The sequence below is a fragment of the Nannobrachium achirus genome (assembly GCF_963921795.1).
Source record: "Nannobrachium achirus genome assembly, chromosome: 1".
Classification (NCBI taxonomy): domain Eukaryota; kingdom Metazoa; phylum Chordata; class Actinopteri; order Myctophiformes; family Myctophidae; genus Nannobrachium; species Nannobrachium achirus.
In genome coordinates, this window is record NC_137810.1 from 15,221,825 (window position 1) to 15,240,663 (window position 18,839).

The 18,839-nt window shown below is 42.4% G+C and overlaps 1 protein-coding gene across 2 annotated transcripts in view; it reads left to right on the forward strand.

Annotated features, from left to right (window-relative positions):
* Positions 1-218: 218 nt before the first annotated feature.
* slco2a1 (solute carrier organic anion transporter family, member 2A1) overlaps positions 219-18,839 on the forward strand; it is a 29,987-nt gene continuing 11,366 nt past the window's right edge. Inside the window, exons 1-8 of one of the 2 annotated variants that reach the window (XM_080733951.1) lie at positions 219-436; positions 11,386-11,523; positions 12,056-12,218; positions 13,952-14,167; positions 15,004-15,102; positions 15,808-15,950; positions 16,491-16,563; positions 17,107-17,271. In XM_080733951.1, coding sequence (XP_080590077.1) covers positions 380-436; positions 11,386-11,523; positions 12,056-12,218; positions 13,952-14,167; positions 15,004-15,102; positions 15,808-15,950; positions 16,491-16,563; positions 17,107-17,271 — 1,054 coding nt within the window. In that variant the 5' untranslated portion in view covers positions 219-379. The remainder of the gene's footprint in view (positions 437-11,385; positions 11,524-12,055; positions 12,219-13,951; positions 14,168-15,003; positions 15,103-15,807; positions 15,951-16,490; positions 16,564-17,106; positions 17,272-18,839) is intronic. The other variant, XM_080733950.1, reaches the window with a different exon arrangement.

An 18,839-nucleotide genomic window follows, 5' to 3' on the forward strand; every position in this document is an offset into this window, starting at 1 on the left:
ACAAGAGCTAGACAAGTAAATAATGTTGGCTAGACAAACGTTTATTTTGAGTATTCTCGCACAGCATGCATAATCCCCTATATTTGGGCGACGTACTGGGGGGGGGGGGGGTGAGGGGAGGGGACAATAAGCACGTAGGCAATTCCATCTGTGAAGTTTGATAACGCAAACGTTTCAAAACATTTACGCGTGTAGTTGTGGGCTGAGTCCCGTCCCATCCATTACATCACTGACAGTCAGTCATAAAACCCTGGCTGAGTTTGACCGGAGGGAGTAAAGAAACCAAACTACACCACACTGACACAGCTCTGCTCCACACACTGTTCTATAGGCTGCATACAGTAGCAGCTGGGACTGGGACCGGACTACACTCAAATTAATGGAGATATATTCAAAGAAAATGAAGAAACCAACCTCCATACTTAACAACGTAAAGGTAGGCTTCAGTTATGAGTGAAATTAGCCTATATAATAGAGCCTAATATAGTTGTAGCCTAATTCAAAATTAAATGATTTTTAAGACAAAGTTTTAAGACAAAGTCTGCATGGTAAATGATGCTTGGATTCGCAACGCATTTGAATGAAATGAATAGAATTATAATTGGTTTGTAACCGAAGTTGTGTGATAACCTACTGAAAGTGATTAGGAATACCTTTGAACCATCTTCTGACAAGTGTTTTCTTTGGCATTCCCTTGTCTGTTTTGAAAGCTGATAGGATTAACTACATGAAGTTGCTTCCGAAGTGTTTACTAATGTAGCCTAGCCTACTTCATGCTACAGTACAGGTGTCAATTATAGAGGCATTAATTGGGTTATATTTTTACAATGATTCAACTTTTTAAGATCATTCATGCACAAATAGGCTATACCTTTAACTTTAACTGACAATTACATTCACATTTGTTTTCTTGCAATAAAAGTTAGACTTTAGTGTGCCATTTTTTTTAAAATCCAAGACGTAATTAATAATTTTAAAGTTAAAGGAGTAGTTCACCCCATATTGATTACTCATGCCATGGAGACTTCAATAATATTTTGTGTTTTTTGTCGCAAAATAAAATAAAAATGTAGGCCTACCCTGACGGTTTCCCCATCCAGTGCCATGCATTTGGGTCTCCATCCAGTGCCATGCATTTGGGTCTCCATCCAGTGCCATGCATTTGGGTCTCCATCCAGTGCCATGCATTTGGGTCCCCATTCAGAATCAATGGGGGTACATTTACTATAATAATACTAATAATAATAATAAAAATAAAAAAAGTCTTAGGAATACGACAAATTGTACAAAAAAATATTAGCCTATAGAACTCAAGTCTCCATGGCGAGTAATCAATAGAAAGAGAGTCATTTTGGGGGTGAACTACCTACTCCTTTAACACGTGCAATAGCCTACCTAATTCAGATTTGGTCCTCTGGAGCTTGCCTGGGACAAAACTGTCATTGCTTTACAATAATGGCCATAAGGTCGGTTGTTATGTTCTGCCTGGAAACATGAGAAATTGATTGTAATTCTATTTTCACATTGTGTGTGTGGTAGCTGAAGTAAGTTTGAAGCTAGTTTAGGTGTGAGGGGAGTCTTGAACAGACAGTGATCACTCATTGGTCAATACCACATACCACAGAGGTTTGTACAAGTTTTAAGAATCAACTTCAAAGAAGACCATGGAGCTAACCCTATGGGGCAGTTTGTAGTTCACATGACCTCACATTCTGAATCCAGAAGACATGCTGTAGTAGTGTTTATCCTTAGGGTTCTTCTCACATGCCCCAGTAGATCCTGTCAGGTGGGGTCGACATTTGATGTGGATTTGATGTGAGGTTATGCAGCAGGTGGCCTTTCTTCTCAAAATGAAGATGTGCAATTTGCTCTGTGTTTAAGTGTACAGTAACCTACAAAAACATAAAGGTGCAAACTGAAACTGAAATGGTTTCTTGAAAGTGATGCCAAACTTGAAGGGATATTTCACTTTCAAAACAACTTTTGGTAATTTTATCGTCTAAGCACCCTGGACAGATTTTGAGTTGCTTGAGTCAGTAGATATTTTATATGAATTTGATCAGACACGTCCCCTTCCCATACGAACCCATTGTAACTTCAAACTCCATTTTAACCATGATAGATTCATCAAAAACGCCTGTCCTTTTTTCTGGTGACTCTTGACGTGAGCTGGCTAATCTTCCCCAAAACGTATAATTTTTTTAATGAAAAAACACGGCCAGCTCACGTATTAGGAGGGTGTCAGGAGTCACCAGAAAAAAGGACAGGCATTTTTGATAAATCTATCATGGAGTTTGAAGTTACAATGTGTAGGCGTGTTTGATAAAATGAATATCAGATATCTAAATACTGAATCAAGCACAATTCTGTCCAGGGTGCTCACAAAACCCTGATTAGACGATAACATTACCAAACTTTTTTTTTAAGTGAAATATCCCTTTAACCACTTGAACCCTACTGTATACTTAATAATCGACTGGTGTCTCTGTCTCCCAGAGGGTTATCCTTGGTCTGCTCTTTTTTGTCCTCTACGCCAAAATAGCCAATCTACAAGATGTGGATCTGCTAGATAAAAATTGGGACGCAAGTGTTTAGGTAGTTAAAGGTTCCTCAAAGTCAAAGAACAGAAAAAAACAGACGTTTTTTTTAAAGAACTTTGGATGGGGGGTGTTTTCTAGAACCATATGAGGAACACGAATAACCATTCACTAAATAAAATGTATTTTAAGGTGATAGTTATTGCTGGAACATACTGTATTAGTAGCCTAGTAGTAGTAGTACCATTATTAGCATGCACATAGGGCTGTCACGATATGACATTTTACATGACGATTAATTGTCACTCAAATAATTGGCGATTAACGATTTAATTGTGTTTTTGTCATTGACAATTACATTTCTGTTTGGCTTTTAGGCTTTGAAGTTGCACATGGCAGATATGACACAAAACCTAAATACATGAAGAAATTACTGACATATTTGACAACTTACTACTTAAAAAATAACATTGATAGTGGAAATAGCTGATCTACAAGCTCACAACGCACGCGTTGTGAGCTTGTAGATCTGCTATTTCCACTATTTCTGACATTTTTCAACATTCACGATTATGATGATTATGACAAAATAATTGCGATAATGTCAAATAATCACGATTAGACGATTATGTAATAACTAGAGGTTCGCGGCCCTTCGGGCCGCTCACATCTAGAGTCCACGCCCGCTTCTTTACTAAAAAAAAGTTTAAAAAAAATAATAAAATAAAAAAGTTTAAAAAAAAAATTAAAAAAAAAAAAAAATTGGGGGGGGGGAACTATTGTGGCGGAACTATTGTGGCGGAACTATTGTGGCGGAACTATTGTGGCGGAACTATTGTGGCGCAGCGCACGTTTCCGGTCGGACATATTTGACGGCCGGACGCACTGGAGAGAAGTGACTGTTATGCCTCTGCTATTTCTCTGCACTCACTGTGGAGGCAGCAGCAGCAGCACGCACATGCAAACACAGTGGTGTCAAATTTCACTCCACTTACTGCGGGGGCTTTGCTTCCAATTCACCGTTTGTCAGCCTTCTGATTGGTCCATGAGACTCCCTGACTGGCCAACCAGAAAAATACATTCACTTTTTGCAAGCGGGGGTGGAGTTCTGCAGTCAGAGAAAGTGGGAGCCGTCTTTCACCGGCTGTCCGCACTGCGGAGCACGGCCAGGCCGCTCGCGACCATAGCGTTTGCGATAGTTCACATGGACCTTATCAATGGTCTAACTTGTTACGTTTGGGTACATATATTTTAAATGGGCAGAATTACGAAAAGCCAGCCTATTATGTGAGGAGATGTTGGAGGAGAACAGATTATAGTTCTCCTCTTCCTACCCAAGATGCAATGCGCGATTTCTATTCTCTCTCTGATCCAGAGGATTAAACTAATTAAAACATATATTTTCGGGGGAAAATTACTGTTTTGCTATGTAATTACTGTACCTTTTTCTTCCCTTTTTATTAATATCACGTAGATGTGTTTTTTTTTGGTACTTTATATAGCTGTAATGAGGCTATGAAGGAAAAAAAAATCCCATCCACTTCCACTATAAAAGAATCTGCAATAGTGATTCTGTCCCACTGGGATTAAACAAATTAAAACATATATTTTCGGGGAAACCCCCTGTTTTGCAATGTAACTACTGTACCTTTGTCTTCCCTTTTTATTAATATCACCTAGATGTTTTTCCTTTGGTACTTTATATAGCTGTAATGAGGCTATGAAAAAATAAAAAATCCCATTCACTGCCACTATAAAAACAATCTGCCCAGGGTTAATGTCCCAGCCTAGTAACAGGGCAGAATGGGGCGGGATTTGCAAACTAGTGAATTCCATAGCCCAGGCTCCCTCTGTTGTAATTCAATACACTGCTCCGCTCAGCTCCACTTCTCTCTCTCTCTCGCTTGCCCGCCCCCCCTCCCCTGTTGCCTCCTCTCTCTCGTGCTTAGCGAATGAGCGGACGGCATAGGGTTGTGGGCGGTATTCCGTGAGTTCTACCGACATACATCTGATCTACATCTGATCTAGCTATGAGTTGAGGTGGATGTGAAGTAGGCGTGAATGGGCTTGGAAGTGGGATGCGGCTCTTAAAGGTGGGATGGATGGATATTGCCCTGCTCATATCTCCGCAACCGTTGCCCCGATCCATGCCAAATTTTGCACACAGGCTCCTTGGCTGCCAAACTACAACCTCCAAGGACCCCCGGAGCTCCAGGGACCCCCAGGTCCCTGGGGGACCCCCAGATGTAAAAAAAGACCAAATGTGCAAAAATGACCAAATGACCACTCCAACATGGCTGCTCACGGGGAATTCCCGGGGACCACCGACTCCTGGTGCTCCAGAACGGATGCCAAAGTGGTGGCGCCCCCAGTGGAGGACCCCCTCCACTGCAGCTCACATAAAATGCCGTAACTCGGGCTAGGAGCGTCCGGGAGAGCCGGGGCCGGTACCTATTCGTCCGCCAAGGCAACGCGGAGACCCCACCCCTCATTTCTCACATGGCCCTCTTCTAGCGCCACCATGAGGCCGATTCTTGCAAAACACATTTTTGGACACTGCTCCTACAGATTTTGCCCTAAAATCACGCACATTGGTACACAGTATGTCTACACATTGCCCACACAACTAGGGACCAATGGCAGTTACAGCCCTCTTTGTGCGTACATGTGACCTACGGTCGCTTATCTCCCGATTAGGGAGTCTTACTGGTAGAATAGGATTGTGACAGCCCTACATGCACATGCATCATTATCCCTATCTGTGAGTAGATGTGTCAACAGAGGAGTAGCAGGTATGACTGACTAACTGCATCATGAGATTCATGACGAAAGCTAGTAATGTAGGAACATGCCGTTCAGTATGCTTGTTTGTGTGCCTTAACTAAGGAAAGTTGCTGAAGGAAACTGAGTCATGGGAGCAATGCCTGTGGAAAGAGGTTTTAGCTTCATCAACTTGCATCAATAATTCTATTGGTGAATGAAGTGTATTTGAAATAAAACGACATAGAAGTGGTAAAACAGAAAGATCTTATAACTAATTCATGCAGGTGACATAAAAGGGGGAAAAAAACTATTAAATTGCAAATCTGAGCATCGCTATAAAGTAACAAAAAAGGTGATGGGCATTGGCAAAGATGCAATTGAAACAAATTGTAGTCCATAATAATATATCTTTGAGAAATAGTGGGATATCTCAACGACAGTCAGGCAGTAATGTTCACATTTGTCTAAATACTGGCTTAATAAGGCTTATGGGGATTTATTATTATCTGTTCTGTAAGTAATGCAAGAACTTGGTTTAACCTCATGACCGTCTAGAAATTACAACAATGAAAATTGGCCCTGTTTTTCTTTCATGAAAAATCATAGTGCTGCTGCGTGTCGAGTGCCAGCAGGTCAACAAAGGTTTCACAGGGATCTACAGTATCAAAGTCATCCATCTTTTCTTGACACAAGAACATACTGTACTGTACGGGCCCTGGCTTTGTGTTAAAAGTTTCATGAGGACAGTCTCTGTTTGTCCTTTTTCAGGTTCAGGCCTTGAACCTATTTGCTGAAGGCTACATTCTAGACCACACTTTAGACGCATTAACCCCCCCACCTCCACCACCACCTTCTTTACTCTAACTTCAAAGTCAGGTTTCAACAACATAGGCATTTGTGCTAATTGAACAGCACCAAAGAGAAGGTTTGTGCATGTTCTAAGGAAGGCAATGCAGCATTCCTCTCTGACCTGACTAAAGCCCCCGTAAAGATGTTTGCTTTTATCTCAGTTCTGTGCAGTTAATTAAAGCACTTGAGCTCATTGAGGGTCATTTTATGGGTGCATTTTAGCCTTTCCCGTTGCTCTTTGCAATCATTATTTGTCCTCTTTTCTTTGTGACAGTGCTTATATGGACATAAAGAAAGGGATATTTGGCCACCGGTGGGTCGTTTTATAAACCTTTGATCATGATGCTATTGTGCAGAAAACTGTTTGGGGCTTCTTTCACAATGGAAGGGGAAGTTATTCTGGGGATATGAATGATTGCTTTCAAGTATCAGCGGGACCTGCCACCAAGCTTTTCCTCATTTTTCCCCATAGCAGATATTTTACCCGTGTTGTTGCTAAAAAACGTCTTCCTCCTGGAAATCCAAGGATGTCCAGCCCAACGACTCCCAACACGTGTCTGCAACATAAAAGCATTTGAAATATTCAAGTCAGAGCTTCCTTTGATTCTTCCGCAGCAGCAGGGCTGAGGGCTCAGACAATGATCCAGGGAGACCATGGTGAGAGTGTTATAGAGACATCCACCATCCACAGTGAAAACAACCTGGCGGCTGGTGCAACTTTACAGTTTGAAAAAGTGATGCCACAATGATAGACTTGACTGCAATTAAAAGCATTAGCTGTGTATAAATCATTCATATCACAAGCATGAGTAAACAGTGAGTGCTGCCAGTCTGCCACACCTCACATTTGTTGAGAAACATCTCAACTTTCCACCGTGGTACTGCATAGGTCCTGATGACGCCCCTTGGGCCGACCCCTGTGATTGTGTTTGTGACACAGTATGACCGTGTATGACTGGATTGAGTCATGAACCGAATCGGGTCATTCATGTGAATGCGGCTCACATCCTAGCCAAGCTTGTTATGTAACATTCCTGTCTACAGAATCTTTGACCTCCTGCCCTTTGGTCTTGATTTCGAACAATTGTGTGTTTACTATGTGCAAACTTGGGTGCGTGTCTACTACTCTGAATGCGAGTATGTTTGCACACTTGCACTTTTGATACTGTACGCTTGGTTCTTACAAGGATGGATGGATGAGCAAAGTCCTCTAAAAGAGAATTAAGTGTTTCAACAAGGTATTTTAATGTTATAGGCTTGGAATTACTTTTAGATTAAAGGTCAAGGTGGTTTAGGATTTAGTGGTGGGGAAAGAGTGGAAAATGGCTTTAGTCATTTAAAATGAAGTACAGCAATAAAAGCCTGCATGCATGTGCGCGTGCGTCTGTGCGTGCATGTGTGCGTGCATGTGAGAGAGGGAGAGAGAGAGAGAGATAGAGAGAGAAAATTAATGCATCCATTTCCCAATCTGATTTTACACTTATCCAGTCCCCCACAATGCCCAGAGGCGAAGATCATATCCAGTATCTATTCCACAACATGGTACATGATTTAGCCTTTACTCAGATTTACAAAATTAAAAACGGTCCTGTATGACGTGTCATAAATTATTATGGTGGAATTTTAGCGTGTCCCAATGGTGCAGCAGAAAAGAGATTGCCATAGTAACCAAAGGCCCCATTGTTATAACATTGAATGAGAGACAAAAGACGCTTTAGCTGACCAACAAATAGGTCTCATAGAAATGTCCCTCATTATTAAGCAAAACGTGTGTGAAATATTAGCAACCGCACATTGCACACAGTGTCTATTGTGTATGCTTAAGAAAGAGAATTGACTGTTCCTGAGTATAATTCATAGAACCTTAATAAATACATTTGAAATAATCATCATCCTCATTATCATCATACATTTTGAATGCACTTTACAAAGTAAAGAGTAAAACAAAGCTAAAAAAATGGCATAAAACCAACAACAAAAAAAAAGCATAAAACCTAACTAAGGGTTAACTAACCTAACTAGTTAAAATAATTAATAAAATCACACAAAGGCATAGGAGCCGAAGTATGAAACTAAAGAAGAATGGCCAGTAGACTGGGGTCATCTCAGGGGGTCAGGGAGGGCATTCCAGAGACAGGGAGCAGCCCAGCAAAAGGTCCGGTCTCCCATGGTGCGGAGAGCTGGTCCTGGCAGGGCGATGGAGAAGGTTGCTGTTGGCACAGAGGTGGTTTTGAACAGAGGATTGGAGGGTGATGAGTTCTTTGAGGTAGGAGGGAGCATTGCCATGGATGCACCGATGGGTCACAAGGGAGATTTTGCATTCAGCCCTGGAGGAGACGGGGAGCCAGTGTAGTGAAACATGGACGAGCGTGATGTGCTCGTAATTTTGCCCTCACTCTGTAACCTTTAATTACTCTTCTGCCAACTTGTCAGGTCCCTTCAGAGTCCAACACACAGAGTGGCCGGTGGCTCTTCCAGGTCACTGGGAACGCTTCCAACGGCTGACTTTGTGTCCCAGAAATGCCTCAGAAACAGAACTGTAACGAAATAATGTACAATATAAACAAAAACCTCTACATCTTTGAGGTACTGATCCCAAGACCCCTGTGTTGCTTCAGTTCGAGAAATACAGATCAACTGTTGATAGTAGAAAATAGTTTTTGCGATAACATCTTGTGCCAACTGAAGATGATGGCCCTTCCAAATTGTATTTAGGAAATAGTTAAACAAATGGCCTCTCGGGGAGAAGATGTTTTAGGCTTTCATCCAAATCTGTCTGCACTTGTGAATGAAGACAAAACCCTTCTAGGCTGCTAATTGAAAACAGCAGGACAGACACAAACCACTTCCATTTTTGGACCTCCACCTACAGTATGGTCGCACAGTATCCATCACCTGTGACAGGTTTTTTAACAGTGAGTGCACAAAGTTGACACATTATATTAATGGCTGAGGATCCAGTGGAATAGCATTGTTCTCTGAAACACCCTGTGCAACATAAACATTGGACCAACAGGGAGCGTTGTATTGTAATGTTTTGGAATGCTGTGTTATGACATAGATGTTTACTACAGTACTAAAGCAAACGTCAGTAAGCAGCAGCCAAACTACTTGCCAATAAGCCTGTACTGTCTTCATCGCATAACAAATAGTGACAATATCTAAGCTATAAGCTCACTACGCAGTGCGACACATTGTGAGCTTGCTAATTTCACTATTTTTCTTTTGAATCTTTTAATTATTTTCACATATAATGGCATGCCTAAAGGCCATGTCACACCAATGCAACTTCTTGCAACTGCAATTGGGGATAAAGGTTGCAAGTAGTTGCAAGTAGTTGCATGTTGCAAGGAGTTCCATTCGTCTGCAACTGACTTGGCCTTAAAACTGTTTTGTTGCAAGGAGTTGCATTGGTCTGCATGACATTGCCTTAAAACTGTTTTGTTGCAAGGAGTTGCGACTAGTTGCATTGGTGTGACATGGCTTTAGATAGGTACGCCGGGTTATAGTTGGGGCAACACATGACCCCCAAAAACCCTTCACCCCTCACATGCAGTCGCACACATGCGCATGTTTTGCACTAGTTCTTTTCAATATGGATTATTTCAACGGAAATGTTCAGTGTTATATATATTGTATTCAACTTGTTTTTATTTTATTTTTTATGATGCATGTTCATCCTGTGAAACAAGCTAGATCAGTGGTTCACAAGCAGGGCTCCAGGGGTACTGTATCTGTTTTATAACACATTGCACAATATCATCACTCACTTTCCAGTCTGTTACTTAAGAAATCCTTATCTAAATCTACTTACTCTAATTACTTATTCTATCTTCATATCTTGTCCTCACTGAGAGATATTACAGCTGCGCCAGAGATTTTGTTTCCATCCACTGCCTGCATTCTCAATGTGATATCATTCTTTCTCAAATGCAAGGGAGGGGGGATGTTTTTAGACCAGTAATTCTCAACCTTTTTGATTTCAAGCACTCCCAGTATGATACACGTTAGGCGACAGATCCCCATCATTTAATGCCAGCCTATCACCACTAGAGGGCACCCAGTGGCCAGAGAATAATAGAGATATGCTGGTAATGCATGCCCAAGCCCTGGAGCCATGACTTGCCAGAACACTTTCCTTTGTGCATGTACAGGAAGAGGATGAAGTTAGCTTGAAGTTAGCTATTGGCTACCAAGCATTTTAGATTTAGATTTTCGTCAACTTAGCCATGATTAAACCTTGCACACCTCATGCATGGGAGAAAAAACAGAGAAAATGAGCTCTAAAGATCCTGGATTGCATTGGAGTGGATGGTAAATATCAGCAAATATCGGCAAATATCGGCCTCTGTAAACAGAGGACAAAAAAATGTTTTTGAAAAAAAACATTTTTTTTCATTTTTTATTTTTTTATTTTTTTTAATTAAAAAGCCGAACTAGTTCGGGATTGGCACTCTGGGATGCGATAATAAAGTCGAACTAGTTCGGGATAGGCACTCAATGAGTTAATACTATTCTTTATCTCTGGGACCTCACTCCTTTAAGGCCTTAAAGGAGTGTGGATCCCTACCATCCTTTAAAATCGCCTTGAAAAACCACTTACAGACGGCAGTCGTTTGCAACTGGTAAAAACAAACCTAGCCCAGCCCTACCCTCCCCTGACCCTTCTTTGTATTTAATTTTATTATCGTTTTTTATTTTCCTTTTTTTCATGAATATATCTACTGCATAGTACTGTGTTCTATCCGTCTGTCATTCAATGTTATATGAGATACTTCAATGGTTTCCTGTGGAAATAAACCAAGTGCTTTTCTAGGATCTCCTTTTAATAGACCTTGTACCAGTGAACTGTACCGTCATGAAACTGTACCTTTTCCTATGCAAACTTCTAATAAAGTCCTCAATCAATCAATCAATCAATCAATCAATCAATCAATCAATCAATCAATCAATAAAGGCAAACATAACAATAAGATATAATGCTAATTACAAACTTGGACCAATTATATGAAGATAAGGTTGAAAATGGGTGATGTGCTCCTTTAACACAAGTGAAACCATTTGACTCTATTTGTACATTCTCAGGGTTCCTAACTATCAACCATTTAGCTACAGGGACCCCCTGGAACACCCGCAAGGACTCCCCGGGGTCCCCGAAACAAACCCCACGTTGAGAACCACAATTTGACAATGTGTGCCTGAATGGACTGTCCCTGTCCCTGTCCCCATCCTGCAGCTGTTTGTCCTGTGCCATGGCCTGCTGCAGCTCACACAGCTCCTGTACAGCTCCTACTTCAAGAGCACCATCACCACCATCGAGAGACGCTTCGGCCTCAGCAGCTACTCTTCAGGAACCATTTCCTCCCTGCACGAGGTAGGAGCCAAGCACAACTCTCCTGCACAAGTTAGGCTAGTGAGAGATTTATCTTGCGGATGCTGACAAGAAGAGGGGGAAAAAAGAGGATTGCAATCACACATCCTGACAACTCCACTGGGACATGCACATTTTGGAACAATCTTTTCACTCTAGCAGGCTGGCAAAGAGAGGGCTGCAGGACACCATGAAAGAATAGGTTGTATGCTTATCTACAGTAAATGGTTAACACTGATACTGAATTTCCCACTATTAGTTTTTTTTTTTAGTTTTCATCATGGACATGAATGATCCATGGTTTCTAAATAAAGCTTTTGCTGACATCATCCATCCGTCACTCGTCAATTACCACACTGCTCAAACTCTCCATCCCTCAAGCCTAATTTATGCTCGACAGTGTCGCGCGCCACAAATAGCAGACCTATAAAGCTCACAACGCGCCGCATCTGCGACACGTTGTAATCCTGTGAGCTTTACTCAAAGTATTTTAGTTTTTCTGGAACATATGGTAATTGTGTGTGTGTGTTTTCAGGTCGGTAACACAGCGCTGATAGTGTTTGTCAGTTACTTTGGGAGCCGGGTCCACCGACCCAGAGTCATCGGGATAGGAGGGCTGCTGATGTCCATCAGTGCCATGATGCTGACGCTACCTCACTTCTTGTCCGACAACTATGAGTTTAATTCAGTTTTACACGGTAAGAGTATGTTTCAACACAAATCAGCATATAAAGCAGCTGTCTCTTTGTACACAGACAGAGTCAGTCCAGACCAGAGAATGCACAAATATGCCAACACATTGCAATTTATGAGACCCTGTATTTACACTTGAGTATTGAGGCATTTCGCTGATGTCACTATCCAGAGCAATTTATGATGTGCAATTTTAGAACAAGCTGCGCTTCCTAGTTCAACCACAATAATTGTAAGCATATTGGAGTGAGGATTACAAATCTCAGAGTGTCAGAGAACGTTCTTGTGACCGCAAGTCCTTAGGACAATACCGGGAAATACCGGTTCAGTGATATAGAGACAAATCCTACAAGCCTTTTTTGTGATGTGGCAACGAAGGGGCCAGCCATTTATGGACGTATGTCCCCTGAGTAGACCATCTGTATGTCCAAACAAAAGTAGACCAATCACAGCCAAAGACCCACCTCATGCTGCAAAGTTCACGTTGGCACGCTATTACAGTACATCTTTGCTGCTTCGTTAACAAACTGCATGCCCAGTAACTTGCTTATACAGTTAGCACAGGGATTCTCAATCATTTAGAGAGAGAGATGAATTGCAAAATAAGCTGAAAAGAATATGATTGGGAGGAGGAGAGGTGCAGCTATGTTGGGGCATGTGATAAACGTTGTGTTGTGGAACGGTGACTCTGTCCACAGCAGTTGCTCAAGAACTCTCGTAATGCCTGATTTATACTTGGTTACATGCCATGTAGCACGTGCAATAGCAGATCTACAAGCTCTGTTGATCTGCTATTTTCAACTAAGTATATATCATCCTTACGGAGTAAGACTGATGGAAGGCAGGGGCGTCACAAGGAGGGGGAAAGTGGGACTGAGTTACTAGGGCCCAAGGTGGAGGGGCCTGGAATTTTTTTTTACTTTAGCTATTAAAAATAGCAGATGTAGATCTGCTATTTTTTTTAACTCATGAAAATGTGTGCAAATCTTTGAATATATGTATGTATTTTTTAAGCGAACTCAAATTTTGCTTCTGGGGGGTCCCTGGAACGAAACATTTTGAGATGGGGGTCCGTGGCTAAATACTTCATTTTGGGGGTCCTTCATATGAAAAGATTTGAGCACCACTGACATAGATACATAGGTTTTTCAAAAAACCTATGTTTTGAAATATTTGAAATATTCAAAGACTGCCGCATTGTGAGCTTGTATATCTGTTATTGTTCAATAGTTAAAGCACAAAATACTGCGTAATAATGCGTTCCCAATGGGGGGCCCGCAGTGAATCCTTGTACCCAGGGCTCAGAATTTGGTGCGACGCCCCTGCACGCAACTAAGTATATATCACCCTTAAGGAGTAAGACTGATTGAAGGTATTGTGGCTCTTTGTGCCATGGAGTTGAGTGGAGTGGAGCACTAGGGATGTCTGAAGAGGTTTTTGGAAAGCCTGCAGGTGCTCTCCAGTTGAACCCTTTGCATAAATCATCTGGATAGCCCTAATCTCTGTGCTCTTGAGGCAAGCCAAAGAGATTAGACTGATCTCCCGGGCAGTTAATCTACCTCCACAACATTCCCTCTCCCAAACCAGCTTAAGCCCTCCTCGGCCTCATACGGTGCTCGGTCAAAGAAACTTCAGGAAATTAAACTAGTCAGCCTGTCTGCATTCAGTGGGTTGCGATTAATTAACATTCTCTTTGTTCTCTCTCTCTCCCCGTTGTGTATGGTATCGTGGTCCCCAGATCGCCACGACATCTGCAACCCTCAGATGAATTCCAGTGCTGCGGGGTCGTGTGGCATCGAAGAGACAAAGCGCCTGGCCGATAAGAGCAGCAACCTGTGGCTTCTTATGACCAGTGCCCAGTTGCTCTTTGGCGTGGGTTCAGTACCCATCCAGCCTTTCGGCATCTCCTACATTGATGATTTCGCAGGGCCGAACAACTCCCCCCTGTACATAGGTGAGTGACCTGCGGTTCATTGATAGATCTATTGGTTTAGATAAAGAGAACACAATCCTGGGCACAATCTCAGGGCCATGGTGCCATGCTGGGTCATTCTGCAGCCTGTGTAGAATCGTCTGGCTTGGAGGTAGAGTGGGGTAGTCAACTTCAGTATAGATGAATGACTCGATTGGGCCTCAAAAGCAGGGGCATCAGCCTTTTTTGTTTTTAATTAGAAATTTCTTCTGAAATCGGGGGAGGCTTTAAGGTTATCGCTTATCGTCGTTGTCGGGTGGAAACCTTGTATGTCCAAATGCCGTTCGTTTTGTATTTATCATTTTAGAAATGATTTAGACTAGTGAAAACAGCCGATCTACAAGCACACAACGCCTCGCATTGCGAGGCGTTGTGTGCTTGTAGATCGGCTATTTTCACTATTTTTGTGTGACGGCCTTGTGTGATGAAGCGGGGCTTTACATCACGAAAAAACATGCACATTTGAAACTTGGAGATACGAGGTTTCTGCCCGACAGTGACATACTGTAATGTTAGTATGTAAGAAAGTTGGCATAAAAGATTCGATTTCTGATTGTGTATCATCATGAAGATGTTCTTCTTTCATACTTGTGCCCTATCGGAGTGGTTCTCAAAGTGGGGTCCGGGGACCCCCATCATGGGTCATTGAGAAGGCTCCAGGGGGTCCCCAGCAACATTAGTTAAAATAGCATTTGAAAATAGCGGATCTGTGACATCGCAACGCGTTGTGAGCTTGTAGATCTACTATTTTCAAAAGGTCTTTTCAGATGGGGGTCCGCGGCTAAAATACATGTTAACCTGCTCTCTGTGCTCTGCAGCCATTCTCTTTGCGGTCTCCACATTTGGGCCCGCCTTCGGTTTCCTGCTGGGTGGAGTCGTGTTGAAGATCTACGTGGATGTGGACAGAACGGGCTCAGGTACTGATTTAGAATATACTGTATAAATAAAAAGGAGATAGCAAGAATGACCATTTTCCTTGCAGTGTTGATTTCGTCGACTAAAACTACGACGAAAATCTTTTGTCGACTAAGTTTTTTTCACTGACGAAAACAAAATAAAAACGAAATAAAAACGAAACTATGATGACTAAAACTAAGACTAAATATATTGCCAATTTCGTCAACAAAATAAAAACTAGACTAAAACGTTAGGGAGGGACTAGTGGAGAAGACAGTCATTTTATGTTTGGTTGCCCTCAGGTGTTGCTGCGATGTGTTGTGAGCTTGTAGGTCGGCTATTTTCAGCACGCAACCAAGTGTAAAATCAGTCATTATGATGCCATCAAGGCCTGACAAAAATACATCATATGATATTTAGTCGACTAAAATTAGACTAAAACTAAAACTGTTCGGGTGACTAAATTATGACTAACTAAATTATGACTACATGCTCACAACGTTGTGAGCATGTAGATCTGCTATCTTCACATTTCACAATAGAACTGTGTTATACAAAATGTAATGCCTCAACTCTTAGTGCTCGTAAGGGTCCCCTCTTAAAATATGATTATTTTGGGGGAGAACCACTGTGTTAGATAACATTACAAACCTTCACACCCATTGGTGGAGAGACACTAATGTTCTCTCTCTCTCTCTCTCTCTCTCTCCATGTTTTGTCCGCAGCGACCCATGAGGAGCTGGTCCCCAGCGACCCACGCTGGGTCGGAGCGTGGTGGATGGGCCTGCTCATCTCCTCCATCAGCCTGGCTCTCACCTCCATACCCTACTTCTTCTTTCCACGGAGCATGCCTCAGGAATTTGGCGCTGTAAGTAACAATGTCACTCATTTGTTTCTGTAAAAGCGGGAGGCTCTGTTTGTGTATTGGGCGTCTTCCTGTTTCATATCATGTTTTGCTGACATCTACTGGCCCTATATCAGCACTACATTTATTTATTTCCAATGCTCAGTCAGCTCAGCTCTGAGCACATGATAAGGACTGCCAACCTAGATCTGACCTGCAAGAGATGTCAGAATGTTGCAGATTGAATCAAGGCCAAGGTAGAAAATGCCTTTAGCCACATTCTAGCTTGTCATTGATAGATTAATTTATGTCTCCTCCCTGCTCATAAAATTATTGAAAACTGTGTGCAGAAACAGTTCAACAAGAGATAAGATAAAACCCAGATGCTCAAGGGGATTTTTCCATCTCTCACTTTTAAACTGCATTGGCAATGTTGTCTCATCTTGCGGTGTACAGGACTTGGCCATCCAATTATAAATAAAGAAATCGGAACCCAGTTCTCTTATATTATGCATGCATGAATGCTCTCCCCAACACTGAATGTATTAATGTATTACTTCCTAGGTGACTGTGACTGAAACCGATATAAATGAAGACCCAAAGAAACCAGATGTCACTTTGCTTGACTTCCTGAAGGGTAGGTTGTGTACAACATTGGTACACCAGTTGGCAGATGTACTGGCTATACTGTACCTGACCGTACCGTAGCACACAGACTGAGTTTCATATATCTTGACTGTTGCCGATGCTGTTTTTGATGATACACTTCTCATTGTGTCAGTAAGTCAGTATTCTAGCTTGGAATTTTGATGATAGTGTTTATGCTAATATTATTCATATTTCTCAAGGGACAGCGAGAAACAGACAGGCAGAGAGAGAGGGAGAAAGAGAGAGAGAGAGAAAGAGAGATGAAAGGGGGAGGCATAGACATAAGTGATCAAGGAACACGGTTTTCCCAAGTGTTTTCCCAAGTGTTAAAATGAACAAATGTTTGTGTGTGTGTGTGTGTGTGTGTGTGTGTGTGTGTGTGTGTGTGTGTGTGTGTGTGTGTGTTATGTGTGTGTGTGTGTGTGTGTGTGTGTGTGTGTGTGTGTGTGTGTGTGTGTGTGTGTGTGTGTGTGTGTGTGTGTGTGTGTGTGTGTGTGTGTGTGTATCCTTGTCTGTGTTTGCATGTGATCAGCGTTCCCCAGGCTGTTTGTACGCCTCCTGCTGAGCCCTCTCTTCATCATACTGGTGCTGGCGCAGTGCTGTTTCTCATCGGTCATCGCTGGTCTGGCTACCTTCCTCAACGCCTTTCTGGAACGCCAGTATGGCTCCACAGCTGCCTACAGCAGCATGCTCATGGGTATGTGAATGGTGTCACTGCATTATAGCATACAGCAGGGGTCTTCAACAGGGGGTCTGTGACCCCTAGGGGGTCCTCAGAGTTACTACAGGGGGGCCACCAAATCCTTGTCTGATTGGAGGTCAAGCTTACTACGTATCGACGATTGAAGTGCCTAAATGTCTGAAAAAACATTAACACAAATCCAACATAGACTGATGAGAGTGCTGTCAAACAAGTCGATGAAAATCTGCATAACACATTTATACAATATGTAGAGGGGGTCCCTACTTCATCTCTCTCTCAGTTAAGGGGTCCTTGGCGTGAAAACGTTGAAGACCCCTGGCCTACAGTATAACATGGCCCCAACCAGGGATAAAAGTCTTGCTGATTCAAGCTTGAAGATACAAGATCTTTATTGTTACACAAGTACAAAAGAGTACAAGTCTTTGGTTTTGGTTCCTCAGCATTTTAGCCACAAAAATAACAAGAAATGATACAAAATACTAGCTAGAGATAAATAATAATGAATAAAGAAGTAGCAATGCATGTAGATTAGTCATGGTACAACTTGAGGTGCTTAAAGGTGCTGTGGTAGCTTGACGGTAGCTTATTTTATATACTTTTTCTTTCGGACAGCAAAATTGCACTTTCTTATAACAGCAACTAGAGTATCAACATTCTCTCGACAGTTACTGCCTGGCTGCACCTGTTATTTTCTGTCTGCCAAATAGCGATAAGCAAATAGTTGGTCAAAGCATCCGTGAGCCTTCACAAGCGCCATAAGCGCTGCAGTTAAAGGCACTACCGTAAATTGCTTTGCAACAGCAGTTGGGCATCATAATGTGTGGGTAGCTCTTGTCTCTGTCACAATCACCCGCCTGATTGCATTGAACGTGTAGTCTGGGAGTTGCAGGGGAGCACAGCAAGTGCAGCAGTTTGCTGATTACTGGGCCAGTGAATGGGACAAGCGCAGCAATAAATAACTGCCATACCAACCATTATCACAAACAATGAAAGATGTCTCTGTTATGTCTCTTATAATTCAAGAGCAAGCTACAGCTGAATAGATTACATTTAGCTACAGAGACTTCAGACCCTAGTAGGTGTGAAGAGGAGAATCAACATCATGTGAGAATGTTGGAGGTGCAAACAGTGGCTCCTTTTTGTGGCTCGGGAGCTTGAAAAAACGAATATTTGGATGTCCTGTCGGACGGTTGTTTCAAGTCCTTGGACTACGATACGTAACTACACTTTTGCGCTAGGACAGGAAAATATGTCACTGTCTCACAAACACAATGCTGATAACTGTAACTGTGTTGTATGTACCTCCAAAATGATTTGGCCACGCCTCCAAATACGGTCTGTTTGTGTAGCTCAAAGAATAGGCAAATAGGCCTTTGTTGTAGGACAGTGGTTCTCAAAGTGGGGTGCAGGGACCCTCTGGGGAGAGACAGCCGCTGACGGCCCCGTCCACGTCCATGGACGCGTCCGCGAAAAAAACGGCCGAGGACGAGGGGACGCATCCGCGGACGCAAACGGACGGCCACGGACACGGCCCCTCGTCCTCGGCCGTTTTTTTCGTGGAC